Raw genomic sequence first — 19,762 nt, 5'->3', positions numbered from 1 at the left:
CTCTTCTTTTGTCAGCCATTGTCACTAACAGATAAGCAAGTTTCAGCACTGAGCTCTGCCCATCAGCAGGTTTTTTTTCCTGTTTGCTTGTTTTCATCCAAGTAGTGTTTTCAGGCCAGGGATTTCAAAACCATAATGTCAGCAGCATGTCATTACTACCTGGTAAACCACGATAATTTGCCAGGTTTTTTTCCCTTTAACACTAGAATGTGGTATTCACAGAACACTGAGATAAAAAATAAGATCTGAAAAAAAAGCAAATAATATTTACTAAACAAAGCTTCTGTAGTGCTGCTTTATGTTTATTTTATTTTAAAAAATTAACCCTCCAACTTTCATAGACCTCCTGCAAGGTACTCAGTTTCATAATACACAGGAAAATAACCAGAACTGAATGTTCACTTTTAGGCATCTAAGCAAAGTGGCACTACCATCAAACAGACAGGTAAGCACTTGCAGCTGAGTAGAAACTACATTTGAACAAATAAAAGGAAGAAATACTACACCTTTAAGATTCATAAATTTGGATCATATGATATAGGGAGAGTTCTTAAATGGATGTTAAAGACCAAACAGTGCAAGGATAAAAGACTAACAACAGCAAACAAGAGACAGATCATTAGGATTTCTCAGGTTTGGGAGGTTGAGCTTTTGTTCATGTTGTTGCCAAGGCTCTTCTAAGAATCAAGAGAAACATCGTCACAATAGTCCCAAAGAATCTGTACTGAACAGTTCCATTAAAGAAAAAAAGGGAGAAAAAAAAAAAAAAGAAACAAAAATCCCTCACCCCTTTCAAGCACCCAATATGTCAAGAAAATTACTACAGCATAGTAAGCCTTTTGCACTTGCATAACTGGTTGAGATTTAATACAAAACAGTAGAGTGAAGGAAGATTATCACATAATGTCTGCATTAAAAAAACAAAAACAAACTGTCTTAAAAATCCTGTAGAATAGGAACTGATCTTTTGGCTTCCGCTGACTTGCCAGTCAATTAATGCTGGCAGAATCTACATAGAAGTTTTAGTATCTTATCTTCAAAATTATTTAAAAAAATAGTATGAAACTCAGCATGGGTTACACAGCACAGAGATGGTACATGAAGAGCAGAAACCTAGGATCTTAGTTTAAAACACACAAAAGAGGAAAAAAACCCCAGAATAATTTATTGAAGAAATTCCGTGCAAAATTTCCGCTATAGTTACTGTGCATTCTTATGTTACTAATGATCCTTTTAGTGTTCAAGCTGCTCAGACCTGAGCAGGTGGAAAGGAATTAGGGAGCATATCTAACAGCCCAAAACGCTCATATATGTGTGCATGCATTTATATTTATGCACCCACAAGAACTTGATACACATATTTTTTCAGGGGACAAAAAACAAACCCCGGACCAAATTCAGTATTTATAGTAGCCCATATTATCATTCACCACTCTGATACATCCCATTTTAAGAAAACCCCAGGGAACACTTCATCTGAAAGAATATCAAACTGGTCCCAAGTTTTAGTAGATTAGAAGACTGAATAGGCTGCAAAACATACTATGTTAATAATAATACGCACAGCTAATATTTTCCACTATTACTATCACTCTCAATCTAGCTGTCTCACGTGCCCTGCTTGTTTACATACAGTTTTCATACCGTTTTACAGCTGTACTGATTTCATTACAGATAGTTGGAGAAATACAAAGGAAACATTTGTAGACAGAACACTTGAAAAAAGCATAGAGGAAGCTGCTGGAATTTTCAGCATAGTAATACTTACTTCCTATGTTCCACCAGGCCACAACACAACGCTCTCACTAGTTAAGTACTGCATCCACAGTAGAGCTCCCACAGTTAAATGAGAACTTCAGAGAAACTTTACTGGTGATAAAGCAGTTGTGCAGATTTTTTTTTTTTTAGGAAGAAGACTCCTACAGTAGTTTTAAGTCTTCAAACCCTACTAGATCATAAAGCAGCCCTCTCACCACAGAGCAAAGCTGACTTGAAAAGACACAAGTAGCACACACTCAAAGAACTCATCCCTGAAGAGGGTATTTACAACAACAAAAAATTTCCAACACTCCTGAAAAAATCTATTACTGACAGAAAAAATAATTTTCACATTCTGGAAGTACTGGAGATTAGTAGTGCAAAGACAGGAATCACTGGCAAATTGGTCTTCAATAAACAAAGACAGACTTCCGTTTTACTGTGCGTGCACAGTAGCACAAGGACAGGAAAGATACTGACTGGGTATGAATTTCACTCAAACAACTTCATCTGGAGGTTGGAGTGGAGGGTCAAAGACCTTAGGCGTGCAGAAGGATGGAAGAAAGAACGGGAAAAAAAGCACAAAAATAAGAGAAAACTATACAAACCAAAGTATTTTTCTATTATGAACTATATTTAAGAAGAGTGGGAGAGGCACACAAAAGGGAATAGAAGTCCCTAAACATTCATTCCAGCACTTCCACACTCTCTATGCCCTCTGATATAGCCAACTGCTATATCCTATATACCTTTTCTTCCTATTTCACAACAAAGCTGTTCTGGGACAGAAAGTGATTTTTTTCACTGTGAACAAAGAAAGCCTCTATGACAGCATTAGGTGGCAATTGCTAATCAGCACTTCATTATGTTACCTGTATTCAAATAAGAAGCCAAACTGGCAGTCAAATAAAAATGTGAAAATAAGAGATGATCTCAAGTTTGCTTTGCAAATCCACCTCACCTTTAAGCGAGGAGACCTACTTCCTATGTTTTGCTAACATTAACTATAGTAAGCCTGTTATCATACATTCAATCCTGCTGTACAGAAGTGTTAAGAGGTAAATTCCTCACAGTGGTTCATTTGCAGTTTTCAGGTCCAAAGTACAAATCACAATCTATTATATTTCCTCTGATCACACTTAGAAATTTGGACACAGTAAGATCCTAAATGCACGTTAGTCATTTCTAACTTACAAGATGCAAGTTAAACAAATCGCTGACCTCAAACTGCAACTCTGTATTGATACATTTCATCAATCACAAGAAAATGCCCATGCAAACTGGGTCTTACCTTATCCTTTTCATGGGGAAGGAGACACACTGGAGGGAGACAGGAAAGAGACTCAAAACTCTCCTTCCCATCAGCATTAGTGGTTGCTTTAGTGTTGAGTTGGTACAGAGGTCCATCTTTAAGGAGCCTACCATGGCCAACAGCACGTTTGACAGCTAATCGTAATTGCTGGTGAAAAATGGAGGCAGCACTACCTCCAAATAATGCAGACACATCTTTCTGACCTTTCAGAAAGCGCTCGATGTTCTTCAAGGATGAGCCACTAGACTCAGCCAAGCCCTCAATTGCCCGTTTGATAAGTTTATTCCAGTCCACGTTTGGTTTACCATCCAACTTGCCATGGTTCCGAGGCTTCGGAAGTGCTATTCTCCCAGGATTATCAGGATCCTTGTAGGAGTTGAGACCCTTGTTGGAGACTTTTAAAATAGTTCCATCTTTAACACTCAACTCTAACTGTTCCAGAACAGTTTTGCGGTCCAAACCGTGCGAAGATGACACTGCATTGCATATCCTCTCCTCTGAAGGACGCTGTTTTTGCTTCTTTACCTTTTTGATTGCCTCCAAAATCCACTCTGTATACAGCGGGTTGGCGAGTTTTACCATGGTGAAGAATTCTGTATATCCATAGAGTCGTTATCCTTTATCCCGATGCTGAACAAGTTTCACACGATGAGAAAACAGATTCTCGAATGATGGGAACCAGCTAACCATAGCATACACGTTTTCTGTTCTGAATTACTCCTCCTTTCTCAAACATTATTTGTTTTCACACTGAAGAGAGGAAAGCAAAACAATTAGAAATTTCCTCATTCTTTCCAATAAATCCCACAACAGCTTCAGAGAAAGTTTTTCCACAAAGGTATAAAGATTTCAGCATATCTCACCTCAGCTTCTGGTCTGCACACTCACAATCAGAAGAACTGTAACATTAGGCCTAGAAGAAAACAAGAAGAGAGACGTTTCCAAAGAACAGTTAGGAAAAAAAAAAGAAAAAAATTAGCAGCCAACATTAATTCATTAAACATATAGCAGAGTTTTAATGCACTACTATAGTTCTGAAACACTTAAGTAACTCTTAAGGTTTTATCTTCACTACTAATAAAAGCATGCTTTAACACTGAAATAACTCTATACAACCTAGAGGGAAAAAGCATGCCCTTTTTACTTCAATCCATAAATCAGTACAAATTCTATACCAAGTTCTATATCATTGCTGAGCACAACCTAAATTAATATTTGGGGGTGGGAGAGGAACCCACAACAAAGACCTCAAAAAAAAGCAACAGCTCTCTTCATTTTTGCATATGGAAGACACTGCCTGAAACTTCAACAGAAAGCAGTGGGAATAGCCAAGAGTCTTGAGCAAACAGCAAGAAACTTTCAGAGCTCTTCCAGGAGCGTAATCATAGGTCTGATTCCCTCCTGCTAAGAAAAGCTATGACAGTTGTTCCATCAAGAAAAAAAGTGAAGAAACGCAGCTGGAGATTGTAATTAAATGTTCCACTTTCAGAGACCATAGAAAAGAAGAATACAACATTATAATCTTCAGTATAGATGAGGCACACTGAAAACACTTGAGGACAAAGTAACAGGTGACCATACACAATGAAGAAGGAATGCTTACGACACTGCTAATTAAAGATGCAGATGGAAGGGTAGGAGGCTCTACTTCACAGCCTTTAGTTGTCTTTAACAAAGACTTTTTCTAAGTGTGATAACAGTACGTTGTGCTGAAGTTCTACTGCAGAAGTACACTATCTGAGAAGAATTTATAAACTGTTTATTAAAAGGAATAATGATTTTCTGCAAGGGAAGTTTTAGTCACGAGCTAGTCGTCAACACAGTTCTCCCATTCTGCTTTCTAGTAAGTACTGAAGAATTTACCAACACACAGAACGCATTTGCATACAGACATCGGACTCAATTGCACAGCTCCATACAGCCAGTACTGGAAAGATTCAGAACTACTGTTCAGACCGAAAAGGACGCAGCGCTCGCCTAGAGTTCTTTCACCCCGCCAACAACAGATGTAGAGGGAAATACGGTCCCCGGGACCTGCCCGCCTGGCGAAGCGAAGCGAAGCTGCGCTCCCGGGGTGCCCAGCACGCTATAGGATTCCGGGGCCACGGAGGACGCAGCGCTCTGTCCCCAGCACAGCTCGGTGCGCACGACGTTACGTAACCGCCCGGCCAGGCCGGGGCGAGACCGGGACGGTCCCAACGCCGGGTCGCTCGTTCCCTCTCTATCTGCCTGACAAGCGGCCCCTGCACCTGCTACCGCTCGTCCCCATCCCTATCCCGGACAGGCCCCGCACACGGCCTCCTCCCCCCCCCCCCCCCCCCCCCGCTCCCCGCTCCCCCCCCCCCGAGGGGCGCGCTGCCTCAGCCAAGGGACTCGCACCAGCGGAATCAGGAGAAACGGGGCGCAGGCCGCAGCCCCGACAGCCAGCCGGGCCCCACACCGCACTTCACGCCCGCTCCTCCCACCCCGGAGACGGGTAGTGCAGCCCGGCTCCTCGTACCGGCTCGGCCGGGCCCGGGCCCGCGCCCGCCTTAGCCGCGCTCTCCCGCGCCAGAGCCGGAGAGGAGCTCGGCCCGCGACCCCCCCCCCCTCCCCCTCCACCCTTCCTCCCCGGCCTGCACCGCCCGCCTCATCCGCGCCGTGCCGTGGCCGCCGCCGCCGCCTCCCCAGGGTGTAGGCCCGGCGGGCCCCAGGGGAGCGGGCGGCCGGGTCCGGGCCTGGCGCAGAGCGGCGGCGGGGCCGGAACAGGCCGCGAGCCTGGAGCGCCCAGCGGGCCTTCCCCTTCCCCAAGCCACGGAGGTCGCCAGGCGCCTTGTCCCCGACCTCCCCGGCGCCAGGCACCCGAGCCGAGGTGGTCCCGCCGGCGCTACTTACCGAGGCCTGCGAGAGACGGGAACCGAGAGGCAAAGGCCGGACGGCGGCGAAGCCCGAAACTGACACGGCGGCCATCTTGGGTCCGGAGCTCTGCGGCGGGGGGAGGGGGCGTGGGAGGGGAACAGCCGGCGGCGGGCGGGGGCGCGCGCGGGGAACAGCGCGGCGGGGCGGGGAGGGGAGCGGCGGCCACCGCCGCCCGTCGCCGGCAAAGAGCCGCGGCGGACGGAGGTTCTGCGGCAATAGACCGGGCTCTGTGGCGGTGAGAGGCGGGGCTCGCCGCCCCGGGGCTCGGCCGCCCGCCGTAGGGCCGGCCTGAGGCGCCATGTGGGTAGAGTTAGCGCGGGGCCGGGGCGGGAAGGTTCGGCGGTGGTGGCGCACGGTGAAGGCTGACTGGAAAGAGAACTCGGGCGGGACACGGTGAAGGCTGACTGGAAAGAGAACTCGGGCGGGAGCCGGGAGAGCGGCTGCCGGCGGGGAGGTCTCGCTACGGCTGCGGGGAGCCCTCCGCGCTCCCAAACCGCGAGGCTGCGACCGACGGTACGGCTACAAGCGGCTGCTCCGGCCGCCGAGAACCGGGCGGGAACGGCCGGGCGGCGGGAGGGCTCGGGCTAAGGGCCGTAGTCCGGTTGTAACCTCTGAGGTGGGAAATCCACCTCTTGGGCTTAATTAAGCTTGCGCTTGGAAGGGTGACTGTGGGGTTTTCCTGACTTAAAGGTCCCGAAGTGAGGCGGAATTCTGAAATAACGATGCCATTTAGCTCGGGGAGCGGGTATGCCTTGCTGTACCTCCCAGTTGCGCGCGTTTAAAGACTGCTGTATCCCGAGGCACTTTTGCGTGGTAATTTGTGTAACTTTCTGACGTCTTTGATACGTTTTAATTTGTAGAGTAAAAATACGCTGCCAAAACATTAGCTGTTCTACACGGAAATAACTTGGGAGCTATCTAGATACTTTGGTCTTGGCTCCACAGTGCTGGCTGTTTGTCGCTGGAATCACAAGGCGTCTGCCCAAGAACAGAGGTCCACCCCTGGCTAATTTATGGAACAGCACGGTTCTCTTTTGCTCTGCAGAGGCGTAACGTTGGACTAGCATGTGCTGAAAGTTGGCAGAAACGAGCAAAGAGCAAATTCTCATTTTACAGCGTTCTCTCCTAGGTTATATTTGACTGAAAGAATCTCATTTTGTTATCCACCCTGAATAACTATGTGCTGCATGCAATTCTCTAACCTCTTCTAACCTCTGGCTCAGTTTACCAGCTCTGTGTACATTTTTCACCATTGCCTTAAAGGACAACTATTGTGTGAAGTTTCATATGAGCTTCCCTTTTTACAGAAGAAAAAATAAAATCTTAAGAAATGTCATGGAGACAGTTGATAAAGCAAACTTGTGATGTTTTCTGAATGGCTATGTTTAGTGTCTTGAGGTGATAAATTTCTCTTTTGAGTAAGAGAAACTCTTTTGATGTTTTGACAGTATAGGTTTTTCAGTGTGAAAGTTAAATGTCCTCAGTGAGTTACTTATTACTTGAAGCCAACGGAGTTTGAGATGCTGTTGTACAAGGTGCTGTACAAACAGTTCTGTTTCTGCCATGTAGACTACAGAAGTCTGGCCTTGTCTTGTCAGAGTTGGATTCTCCCTACAAATTAATCTCTTCTCCCATCTCTTCCTGAGTCTTCAAAATTCCCGTGGTTCTATGCTGCATGGCTCCCAGTGCCTCAAGGCTGTGGTGCTATATTCAGAAAAGCTAATAGAGGTATAAATGTAATTTCCAGATAAGAAAGTAAAGCAAGACTAAGAGGATTCAGTACATAACAGCGAAACCCACTTACGTTCCTACAACACAGAGTATCAGCCTGTAGACTCTATTCTGTTTCAAAATTGGCAGTAGGTTATTATTAGCACCCTTGCTTTTCTACCACTTTCTTTTTTATTTTCGCAGCACAGGCCAATAGTTAAATCATCAGAATTCCTGCATGTGGCAAACTACAGATGGTAAGGAATTGTTTTATCATAGACACAGTGCGTGGTATGGCAACACCGTCGTGTAGCACTGCTCTTTGACTGTGCTTAGGTTTCTCTGGGGGTTCATGTACTGTAACTGAAGTATAGTACCCTTCAATGAGCAGTTTTCAGGCTGTCAGTAAATTAACCAGCAAAATTAAGTTCTGTCCTGGCAGCATCTTCTGCCATGTTCTCCTTTTAGGTTGCAATTTATGTAAGCTCCCGAGCCGCTGCGGAGACTGACTTTCATAACAAAACATGATCTTTGTGCTAACAGTTTGGAAGCAGCCAGGCAGCATTTCTGCAGCAGTAAACAGGGGTGTAACTGCAAATTGTTCTCTGCAGGTGCCAGCAAGATACTTCAATAAGCCTGTCTGATTTTGAAGTAGAAACATATTTCCCCTTTTCTCTCAACAAACTTTCCTTTGGTGTGCAGAAATAATTAATTACCCTATGGTTGGTTTTGTATTGGCACCAACGTGCTTGACGGCTAAAGAAACTGAAGTAACTGCAGGAAAAAATGCAGACGTGATGACACCATGAACTGGGTAAAATACTAACAATTTTGATTATGGGTGCAAGCAGTCAGAGGGAAATGGCAGTTTTTAAACGATGTATAATACAGTCAAAACTGAATTGTGTTTCACAAGACAAAAAAGAAATGCCTGTATTGAAAAGACAGGTCCCATGACTGTTGATTTTAAGGTCCAGGTTAGAAACAGAAAGGTTTGCACTTCTCAGAGGACTGAACTTGTAAAGGCTTTATGTTGTTGGTGAATTCGACTGTGTGCTGCTGCTTTCTGTCTGTGACGCCTATATGACTCCCGTTAATACAGTCTCCAAGAGCCTCATAGACTGATGCAATAATCTTTATGATACCTTTGTGTTAAAAGTAAAGTGATTATATTCAAATCATAAATAATTATTTTAAATTTAGGAGTGCTGTAACTAAATGACAAATTATTACCCCTTTGTTGCTCTCAAATGTGTAATTTGTTACAGTAATTTGAATTAGACATTTAAAAAAACATTATTTGATATTTAAAAAAGGCATTTGATACAAATCATGACTGTAAAAGAAATTAATATATAGGTCATATCTCCACTAGATAGCAAAAAGCTCATCTAGTGCATGTCTAATAAATTAAATAAGGATGTATGCATACAGTAGTATTAAAAGGTAATGTCAGAGTAAATAAATGGACCTCTGCCCCATTTTTAGGGAAAAATATCTACAACGTATCAATAGAAAATAAGATCTAATATCAACTCTAAACTGTGCAGATTTTTTCGTTCTGACATAGTCAGTCCATTCAGCTTACTCATTTTACAGACTTGGTGATACCACTGCTTAAAAGATCGGCCCGTAATCATGAAGCACAGTCAGGTGTAAAGACTTTTGACGCTTATGCAGCAGTCCTACCCAGCAGGCAGTCACCTTCCTTCCCCTGTGATAAAGGTTGTATGCTTAGAGAGCTTATTATTGAATGGGATAGAAAGGACTTCTTTTTCGTTGTTCTTGTATTTATGTTTGTTCCCAGCAGAGCAGTAAAATCGGAGGATTATTTGTAATGGCATCTGCCTGACCTGAAAGTCCAGAGATCTGCTATACGAACACGAAACACCTGTTCTAATTATGCATAGGAATCACTTGGCGTACAGTTTGGATGCATTTTGCATGTCAATTGTCATTTTCGTGCCAGCTGGATTGCGTTTTCAGTCGTGTTACTGTTCTGCGTGGAACAAACCAGCAGAATAATACAGTGGAAAACGTTCGACTGGCTGCTCCTCAGTGTAGAAACCGGGTTACTTATGGCATTTTATAGACTATACTAAGCTGTCTACCCTAAAAAGGGGTACCCTTAAAAAAAAAATAGAAGCAGGCGTCGTTTTTAAGGCCGCAGGCTCCGTTACCTCCAACGCGGGGTGCAGCCCCGACCGCCCCATCCGGACAGCCTGGGCTTGCACCTCGCACCGGGGAGAAGGGGGACATGCGGCAGCCTCCCTGTGCCAGGCGCCTGGGCTTTTACCACCCACCGTCCCCTCCCCGAGCAGCCGGTGGTTCGCGAAGGCGCCGGGCGGGGAGCGGGGAACCGGCTGCCGCCGAGCGGCGACGCGCGGCCGCGGGCAGGCCTCGCGCTGAACCCGCCTCCCGCCCTTCCAGCCCGGGGCGCGCGGTGGGGAGGGGGGGGGCCCCTATGGCGCCCCCTGCTGGGCCGCGCCTTGTCTGTGAACGGAGGGGTGGGGCTCGCTGCGCGCGCTCTTGGAGCGGCCCGCCTCTTTCGGGCGCTTCAGCTGATGGGGAGGGGGGGGGGGGGGCGTTGCTTGAGCGCCCGTTCCTCTGCGTCAGCATCCCAACGCCTCTCCTCAGCCTATCGGACGAGGCTGTTAGTGGGTCACCCAATCAGAGTGCTTGCTGCAGAACCTTCCCCCCCCGGAGAGGCCCGGGGTGGGGAGAGTTTTTGGCGCTGCCAATCCGCGCGCCGGGGGGGGGGGGGGAGTGGGGCTTGTGGCCGAGCAAGGAGGCCGGCGCTGTGAGGTAGCGCGAGCGCTGTGAGGCAGCGCTCCGGCTCCCGCTGCGCGACGGCCCTGTCGTGCGGCCCTCCCCGCCGCAGTCATGATCCACAGCCTGTTCCTGATCAACGCCTCGGGGGACATCTTCCTGGAGAAGCACTGGAAGAGCGTCGTCAGCCGCTCCGTCTGTGACTACTTCTTCGAGGCGCAGGAGAGGGCCTCGGAGGCGGAGAACGTGCCGCCGGTGATCCCCACGCCGCACCACTACCTCCTCAGCGTCTACCGCCACAAGATTTTCTTCGTGGCCGTCATCCAGAGCGAGGTGCCGCCTCTCTTCGTCATCGAGTTCCTGCACCGCGTCGTTGATACGTTCCAGGTAGGGCGAGGGCGGCCGAGCAGGGGGAGAGCCGGCGGGGCGAGGGCTGCACCGAGCGGCTCTCTGCTTCTGCTTGAGCTGAGGGGTTAGTTGATGTGTGCCGGGGGGGTTAGAAGAGGAAGAGTCCCAGGTCGCTGCCGTGTGGTAGAGGAGAACGGGGCGGGGGCGGAGGAAAGGGAGACCCTCAAGTTAGCGGCGGTTAGTTTTCTCTTTTTCCTATCTCTCAATTCTCCTCCTGCACCTGCGAGCATCTAAAGTGGGTCTCGAGGGCTTGCGGCGGTTAGAAGGGCACTGCCGAGGATGACAATGGATTCAAGGTCAGCCTATGCTCGCAGCGAAGGACCTTCCAGCAATCAAGATTTGTATTTCTGTTTTGCAGCCTTGTCTCTTCTAGGAGCTGTGAACTAAGACTAAGCTGGCCTTGTTCTCACGAGGAGTTCTTGTGATTCATAGCTGTGCGCTTTAGTCAGTGACAACCTACCCATGTGCTTACTTCTAGTGATATTTCTTGGAAGTGTATTTGCTTCGTAAAGAAGCGAGTCAAAGGAGTTGCCCCAGAGCAGCCATATTCCCTCTGTGCTACAGCTGACACGACTGCCAGTCAGTTTAGGGAAATAGCGAAGATGTCCGTCTTCTGCCTGCCAGCAACAGGATTGTGTAGTCTGGATTTGAAATGTCTTGTGACCAGCATCCTACCAGAATAGAGGAAATGTGGGTGCTCGGTCAAATGAGTATCATGTGAGCTTTTGCTTCCAGATGCCAGTCAGAATGTGAGTGTAGGCTGAGTTATGTTTCACTGAGTTCAGGGAGTGGATTGGCTGTTCAGGCCAAAAATGTACTATGTCAGTCACTTAGGTGTTGTTTTTTGTGGGGAGACGAGGTGTGAGTGTGTCTTCACTGGCTTGGCCGTATGTTAAAATCTGGTATGTCTGAAAAAGAAACAGTGTAGTGCAGGACTAGGGGTTCTCTAGTGTCACAGTTTACTGCTTTGTGCAGGATGCCTGATCTCTTTAATTGCTGTAAGTAACTGGAAGCTCAGGTTTGTGTTTGCGTGCACTTGCTCGCTCTCCAGAAAGATGCATGAAGTCCCTGTAGAATAAAACTATGAATAAATTAAATGTTCAGTTTTAAAAATTGCTGAATTATTGGGACTGCTTCCCATAACATATGCTGAATCTTGAAAGATGTCCACTTAGTTTTATATACCTACCTACATTGTGTTACAGATTTACAGTTTGACTCGGTATATTTTTACTGCAAACCTTAATATTGCTAATTATTGTTTTGGAGTAGGAACTGAAGAAACAGTAGAGGAATCAAGCTGGGGAATAAACTGGTCTGTGGATCTTTTATGATTCACGTTCTAAGGTTCTGCTTTATATACCTCTTAAATTATGAGGAAGGAGGGTTTTGTTACATGGATGGAATTATTTTTCAGCCTTCTCAGAATACTGGACTTCTGCTGTTAGTCTAATACATCTTAGAATGTGTAAGCAGTCTGTACACCCCAAGCTGTATCAGAATGAAAAAGCATGGGTAGCGTGTTAGATGGACTTCAGAAATGTTCTCCTGTAAAACAAACATGGACTTAGGTAGAATATGCAGAGGGTTTGAAGCTGTGCTTCCCCTGTATTTCACATAAAAATAAATTCTAAAAAAATATTTACAGAATTGAAGTTAATAATTGTACTATTGCCTATCTCTATGTGAGCATTATAACAAAAGTACATGAAGAGCTTTGATGCAGAGTGGTTGAATTCCTCAAACAGCAGTGCTGCATGGTTAAAATATTGAGAGTACTGTAGGTAAAGACTAGGGCAGCTGAGGAAGTATATATAATACTGGAGTGTAATGAAAGGCATCACTGCACACAAGTCAGTAGTGGCTGTGGGAAGTAAGTTTTGCTTATTAATATTGCTGCTTAATCGGTTGCTATTGAGCCACTTTCAAGTGCTAATTAAAACAAATCTCATAGCTATCAAAGGGAATCTTGTTATATAGAAAGGAAATAAAAGCATATGATGATGTGGTGATTTGCCAGCTTGCTTGGGCAGTGGCAGCAGTATGCTTAGAGTTGTGCATGTCTGTTGGACTGGTCAGTCTGTCTGATGTGCTTGTACATGGAGGTTCAGTGTTGTTTCACCTCCTCCAAGAAGAGGCTTGATTTATTTCTGTGTGGGACAACACTGAACTGAATGATCACTAAGACTTCTTCAGAGATTGTTAAGTAATTATTTCTTTTGCACAGGATTATTTTGGTGTCTGTTCAGAGCTGATGATCAAGGACAATGTTGTGGTGGTTTATGAGGTGCTGGAGGAGATGCTGGACAATGGCTTTCCATTGGCAACAGAGTCCAATATTCTTAAGGAACTGATAAAACCTCCCACTATCCTGCGAACAGTTGTCAACACCATCACAGGTACAGGGAAACAAAAAGATAAACTGGGGAGGCCGTGTGGCAATATTCCTGCATAAGTAAATTAAGATATAGCTGAAGAAAATTTAAGTTGTCCCATACCATTCTAAACCTCAGCATAGGTGTATTTAGGGGGAGTCCTGTGTTGGTGCTTTGCTTTGAGGTTCCTTCCAGTTTCAGTGCCAGCTGCACTTTTTTTTTTTTTTTAACTGAAATGGACAGATTACATTTCTAGTTACAGCCATGACATGACTTCCTGGATGAGCTAGTTTGGTGTGGGTTTTTTGTTGGGGTGGCTTTTTCTTTTTTCTTTTTTTTTTTTAGTTATACTTCCCCATGCCTTATTGTGGTATGTTTTAGAGTTGGATGTAAGAGAGATGTAAATAGTAGAATACAGTGAGTCTGGAAGAGTAATTCCTCTCCTACAAAGAGATAGATGTTCTCTTTCTCTAAGAGGGGATTAATTACAATTAAGTTATATCAGGCCAAGGACTTGTTCTGGGGCACTGTCTAACTTTTGCGGTTGTTGTGATTGCCTTTGTTTTTCCAGGAAGCACTAATGTGGGTGACCAGCTTCCTACTGGACAGCTATCAGTGGTGCCTTGGAGACGTACTGGTGTAAAATATACCAACAATGAGGCGTATTTTGACGTGATTGAGGAGATAGATGCAATCATTGACAAATCAGGTATGGAAGTTGCTTCTGGCTAAGATGAGGGTAACTTGTCCTGATAGTGCCTGAAGAGAGATTTAGGTTCTCAAAGATGGGTTCCCTTATCTAAGTGTGGGAAGCTCTATTCCTATTGTTACTCTGGAATGCTGCCAACTTGTAGGTGCTATTCAGTCAAAAACTTTGGAGAGGTACCAAGGTTTTCACTTACCCTTGTTCCTGAGGTCTTGTAAGCAATTCTGTATTGGGAAAATAGAAGGTGAGTGAAAATTGCGCATAGCACTATCTCCTTAGTTTCATGCATCTTAGTTTTGTTAGAGTTGGCAGCTATTGTCATTGGCTATTAAAACAGACATTGCTGGTGTGTACTAATAAGAACCACTGACATCTTCTCTAAAAGTCATTGGGAATGAGAAAAAAGTTGAGTGGGCAACATAATGAGCCATGACATTTCAAAAAGATAAATTTCCTTCCTCCCCATTGCTAGTTTTTACACACACATTGGGATTATTTTGATCAGGTTCACGTAACCTCCTATATTTACTGTATTGTTGCAGGTTCCACGATTACTGCTGAAATCCAGGGGGTGATTGATGCTTGTGTCAAGCTGACTGGGATGCCAGACCTTACCCTCTCCTTTATGGTAAAGCAAAGCTCAAGGACGTATCTTTACTTAAGTATTTTGAGAAGGGTTTCCCAGCCCTGCTACTAGGATCTCAGTCTCACGCCGATGGATTCCAGTAGATGAGAACTTGGGTATGCCAAACAAAAAGAGAAAGAAGTGACAATGGAAACTCATAGTGAACGTCGGCAACTTTGAGCCTAAAGGTGTTATATTCAGATTCTTTAAAAGCGTTGTTAGTCTGTGCTGTGACTAAGTTTCTGAGATACAGTGGTGCTTTAGGCAGATATCCTGAAGGGCCATCTTTTTTATGAGTATGTATCAATGTAATTGTTTGACATGACTAAATTTTCTGAAATAGGATAGAGGTTCCTGAGTACTGCTATCGCACAGATGTACAGCATCAAATAGCTTAACATGTCTGAATGTAGATACCTTCAAGTGGACAGAGCATGTCGAATGGTAGGCCCTTCATGGATAGCGGACTGAGAAGAAGAAGAGGTTATTTTAAGTAGTACTGCCTTCACTAACCTTGTGGGTTTCTTTTATTTCAGAACCCTCGGTTATTGGATGATGTCAGCTTTCATCCATGTGTGCGTTTTAAACGCTGGGAGTCAGAGAGAATACTCTCCTTCATTCCACCTGATGGAAATTTTCGCTTGCTCTCCTACCATGTCAGTGCTCAGAAGTAGGTGATGAATGTAGTGCTGTGAATTATGAAATTTGGATCTTCCTGGCTGGGGGGGGTGGGAGGGAAGAGGAATTGCTTTTAAAGATCAGGTGGCATGCGGTGCCAAATGAAGTAGAGGTGCATGGTAACTTGTACTTTTCCTTTTTTAAAACATGTTTTCTCCTTGTTTGGAGCAGTTATTCTGTCATTTCTTTTTGGTCATCCAGCATTTTTCAAAGACCGGTAGCAGATGAACAAGCTAGAGAGGGAAAGAATTAGGCAGTAATGGAGTAATCAAGCTGTTGATTCTTAAGTTTATAAAAACCTTTTAGAATAAAACAAGATAGTTTGGTAATCTTGTTGTTTTTTTGACATGCCTTTTAATAGAACTAGTCTACTGTTTGCACTCTTTTCTAGAAGCAGCTTACCAAGTAGTAATTGGGGTTACAGATGCTAGATCGTTTTCTTAGACTTTGTCAGACTTATCTCAAGTAGGTGAAAATAAGTGGGGAAATCCAACCAAAAGAACAAACATGAAGTTCAAGTACTGCTGCGCTGCCTGGAACTACTTACCAGCTTGCTTGCAACATGCAGAAACATTCCTCATCCTTTGCTCAAGTCTCCTGTTATACTGGATGTAGTTACCTGTTCTGTAGAGAGGCCAAAAACTATGATATGGCAAGCTTGATCAAAAAAAGTGTAATTAAGACTTGAGAACAGGATTCTGAGTTCGCTGTTAGATCAAACAAATGAGCATAGGATTTCCTTCCCTTTTAAGGAAATTTGGTTTCCAGTGTTTTCAGTGTAGAAGGCAAGGACTGAATCAGGAAAAGCAAAGATGAAGGCAGGAGATTAACCAAGGACTTTCTGTTCATGTCTTTATTCTAGTCTTGTGGCAATTCCTGTCTACGTTAAACACAACATCAGTTTCCGTGATAGCAGCTCACTGGGACGTTTCGAGATCACAGTGGGGCCGAAGCAGACTATGGGGAAGACTGTAGAGGGAGTGATGGTCACTAGCCAGATGCCAAAAGGTGTCTTAAATATGACCCTCACACCCTCTCAGGGAACACATATCTTTGATCCAGTTACAAAGGTGAGAGGAAAGAGAGAAATTAGATTTATTTATTTTTTTAATCCTTTTTTACCTTTCAGCAAATGAAGTTGACCTGTTCATGCTTACATGAATGTTTCCTTGAACATTGCTTTTCTAAAGGCAGTATCTTTTCTTGGGCTAAGAACTTCTGCTGGACAATTGTATACTAGAAGTTGTCTTAATCCCCACAACAAATAGCTCAGTGTCTGGGTGGATTGTAGTTCTGGTTGCTTGGTGTTTGCAGAAAATCCAAGAACTGGTATTGTATGACGAGGCATTAGTCTGGTGAATGCTTTACAAACTTCTGCTTATCTAGTTGTCATGCCTAGCACTGCAAGTTAGACTTGGTCCTTTGCAAACACTGAGGATTTGTTTTGGGGTGTTCTGGTTTTGTTGTTTGATCCTCTGCCAGAGTTCACTTTTTTTTTCTTCTTGCAAACTTAAATTTGGTGGTTTACCCACAGTAGAGCCTCAAGCAACAGTGCTTCAGCCACTTGGAAAGGAGGCAATTCTGCATTGTTTTTGTCACTGTTAAACATAAAAAATGGGGCCTGTAGCACAGTGGAAAGATCATTCATGGTAGGCTTCTCTCTTTTTTTTTTTTTTTTTTTTTTTTTTTTTTTTTTTTTTTTTGTGTCCCCCTGGAAAGAGAGAGGGAGAACAATGGTCCGAGGCAGCTGCTTCTTAAGCTTGTACTGTGTCCAATATGAAAGGCAAGATACTAAGACAAAGATGTTTTCCATAAAGAAACATTAAAAGCTGTCATTGGAAGGGGACTCTTCTTTAGAGGTTGTTACAGCATTTCTGTTTCAATGCTGCATTTTCTGTTCCTTGAAGTTGTTGTCATGGGATGTGGGGAAAATAAACCCCCAGAAGCTGCCAAGCCTGAAGGGGAGTGTGAGCCTGCAAGCTGGGGCATCAAAACCAGATGAAAACCCCACCATTAACCTGCAGTTTAAAATTCAGCAGCTGGCTATATCTGGTAAGTGACTGTCAGGTAAAGCAGCTGAATATTCTCTGTCAGTGCTCACTCTTCACATAGCTGAAATAGCTTTGCAGGCCTTCTGAAGTACATTCTATCTGAAACATGTTCTTCAAGTAAAAAAATTGTGTGCTTTGACTACAGATATACGCATTTGTTCTCTCGATGCTCTGTGAAACAGCCTATCTACATTTCCTTGCATTTTTGTGCTTACAGACATATAAAGAATTTTAGAGTATGGATGTGTTTGTAAAGAATGAATCTGACAATGAGCAGTCAGAGCTTTTCTCTGTTCCGTTTACTGCTTGCTAAAACTTTCCCTACGGTTTCTGCGCCTCTAGTATGATCTTCTGTTCCTTTATCCTGAAGGCCTGTCTGCTTTTTTTGTGGCGGCAGTTAGTCTTATGCTGTGTTTGTTTGCCTTTAGGACTGAAGGTGAATCGCTTGGACATGTACGGGGAGAAGTACAAGCCCTTCAAGGGGATAAAATACATGACTAAGGCTGGCAAGTTCCAAGTCCGAACCTAGAGGATCCTGATAGTGAGGAAGAGCACTTTTCTGTTTCTCCTGTCCCTGGCTGTTGGATGCAGCCTCTTACCCCATCCATCTGTTTAGGGTTGCTCCCTTGCCTGTAGTAACATGAGCAGGAGAGACAGTGCTTAGGGTGCTGGGGAGCAGGGAGAAGTAAGGTTGACCTGGAACCATCTCATCCCTAGCTGAGTCTGAATTATTTGGAACAGTGGTAGATGGGAGAAGCGTTCAGGTCCCTTGGGATTAGCGAGTCAGCTATATAAGCTTGTATCACCTTCATTTTGCTGTCTTAAAGGAAATTCTAGGCATTTATTGCCTTTTGTAACTCCTCTTTCTTATATTTTCAGTTGGCTTTTTATCCCTTTGTAGATGATACAAAGTTGAATTTCCACAAACTTCACCTTCAGTGTGATGGTCCGGCATCTTCCCTCCTCCATTACTTAGCATTAGGGTGGAGAGCTGTATAATTCCTGGCAGCAGAGAGATCACCTAGCCATTCTGCCTCAAAGGGACTAGAAGAAGTGGAAAGGTAGATTGTCCCACCTAGGATGGGACGTTAAGAAGTCTGAGATTGGGGATGGTGCCACAGAGGGAAGAAGTGGATGCTTTTTCTAGATATTTCATAAGCCATCTTGGTCATTACGTATCTTGAATCTCTGGAGATAGACTGGAAAGCCATCCAAATCTTACTATGGAATCCTATGAAGAGCTGACTGTAGCACATATGATCGTGTAACTGATGGGTGGTGACATCTGAATCTAATTCTGCTTCTCTTATTTCGTCAGTATTTGAAGGTAGGGATTCTCCTAGCTTCTTTGGGGAGTCAGGGAAGAGACAGAGAGGCAGGAGAATTTTTGTGGAGACATAGCACTCCGATGGAAACTGAAGCTGTGGCTAAATGAAGATGATCACTCTCCCTAGTAACTTGTTGGAACCTCTTTTTGTCTCTGCCTGCCTATTACAAATGAAGGTGATACTGCTGTTCTCCTGCTCACTGATGTCTTTGAGATAATTGTGTCCTGGTACCTTTGTAGTGTTTCTGGCTGTCCTACCTCATTCCAGTTCCTGTACCAATCAGCTGCTCTGCAGATGGATTCAAGCCTATGCTGGATTTTTCACTGGGACCATCTCTTCTGCAGGAGCTGTTGCTGCATCTGCCCATTCCAGTCTGTGCTGCATCTCTCTGTACAGCATAAATATGAAATGAGAGGCATCTGCACTGTTCGTATTGTCTGTAATGTGCTCTTTGGCCACTAGATGCCAATGTGTTTTCTCTGTGGTAGCAGAACTTGTCCCTAAGCTGCTGTACCTGTGACTACAGCATCTGTCAGGTGGCTGTGGAGTCCAGCATGTGCAGTTCATGCTTGTGAACAGAACAAGGTGACCCTAAATGAAGGATAACATACATTGTGGTTTGCATGCGGTGGATACTTGCAGTGATGAGTGGCATCTTGCTTGTGGAATTGCAAGTTCCGGTGCAACCAATGAATGCCATAGCAGGTGACCTTACTGCTGAGCATGTTCAGTGCAAATATAACCTTCACCAAGGGCATCAATAAAACTCATTTTTACATGTCATCTGTGTCATTTCAGAGTGGTTTTTGTGGGCTTTACAGGAAATGCATTGGGTATTTGAGGAGGAAGGTAAATTATGCCAATTAGATTGTGGATATTGGGTGCCTTAGGGAGATAAATGTCTTTATGCAATTGGGATTGTAAGCCTGGGACTAAGTCACTGTCTGAAAAGCTAAAATTAATTACTTGGTAATTTTTCTTAGTGTTTCCCAAAAGGAGTGCTGAGCTCCTCCTGGAACCTCTGTGAAACTGTCTTTAGGAATGCAGCTGAACCATTTTTGTTTACTAGGTAGGATTTTGGGTAGCTGGCTAAGGGCTGTGCTTTAATTATGAAGACAACGAAATACCTCTTCACCTTCCTGCT

General features: G+C 44.6%; 2 protein-coding genes across 6 annotated transcripts in view; one reads left to right on the top strand and one right to left on the bottom strand.

The window, feature by feature from the left end:
* KAT6A (lysine acetyltransferase 6A) overlaps nt 1-6,055 on the bottom strand; it is a 52,756-nt gene extending 46,701 nt beyond the window's left edge. For all 4 annotated transcript variants that reach the window (XM_049830933.1, XM_049830935.1, XM_049830934.1 and 1 more), the window contains exons 1-3: nt 5,945-6,055; nt 3,934-3,983; nt 3,050-3,820 (exon numbers count right to left, since the gene is read on the bottom strand). In XM_049830933.1, coding sequence (XP_049686890.1) covers nt 3,050-3,652 — 603 coding nt within the window. In that variant the 5' untranslated portion in view covers nt 3,653-3,820; nt 3,934-3,983; nt 5,945-6,055. The remainder of the gene's footprint in view (nt 1-3,049; nt 3,821-3,933; nt 3,984-5,944) is intronic.
* Nucleotides 6,056-10,079: 4,024 nt separating this feature from the next.
* AP3M2 (adaptor related protein complex 3 subunit mu 2) lies at nt 10,080-19,399 on the top strand. 2 transcript variants are annotated; one of them, XM_049830972.1, is made up of 8 exons: nt 10,449-10,834; nt 13,083-13,254; nt 13,802-13,939; nt 14,479-14,564; nt 15,098-15,231; nt 16,102-16,309; nt 17,147-17,291; nt 17,719-19,399. In XM_049830972.1, the coding sequence occupies exons 1-8, from the start codon at nt 10,562-10,564 to the stop codon at nt 17,817-17,819; spliced, it is 1,257 nt and encodes a 418-aa protein (XP_049686929.1). In that variant the 5' UTR covers nt 10,449-10,561; the 3' UTR covers nt 17,820-19,399. The 2 variants fall into 2 exon arrangements, with proteins under 2 accessions (XP_049686930.1, XP_049686929.1); XM_049830973.1 differs by lacking the exons at nt 17,147-17,291; nt 17,719-19,399 and adding an exon at nt 16,959-17,138 and having other exon boundaries at nt 10,080-10,834.
* The last annotated feature ends 363 nt before the right edge of the window (nt 19,400-19,762 follow it).

The sequence above is a fragment of the Accipiter gentilis genome, chromosome 28, assembly GCF_929443795.1.
Source record: "Accipiter gentilis chromosome 28, bAccGen1.1, whole genome shotgun sequence".
NCBI classification, from domain to species: domain Eukaryota; kingdom Metazoa; phylum Chordata; class Aves; order Accipitriformes; family Accipitridae; genus Astur; species Astur gentilis.
Note: the sequence above shows the minus strand (reverse complement) of the source record. Positions and strands in the feature narration are given on the sequence as shown.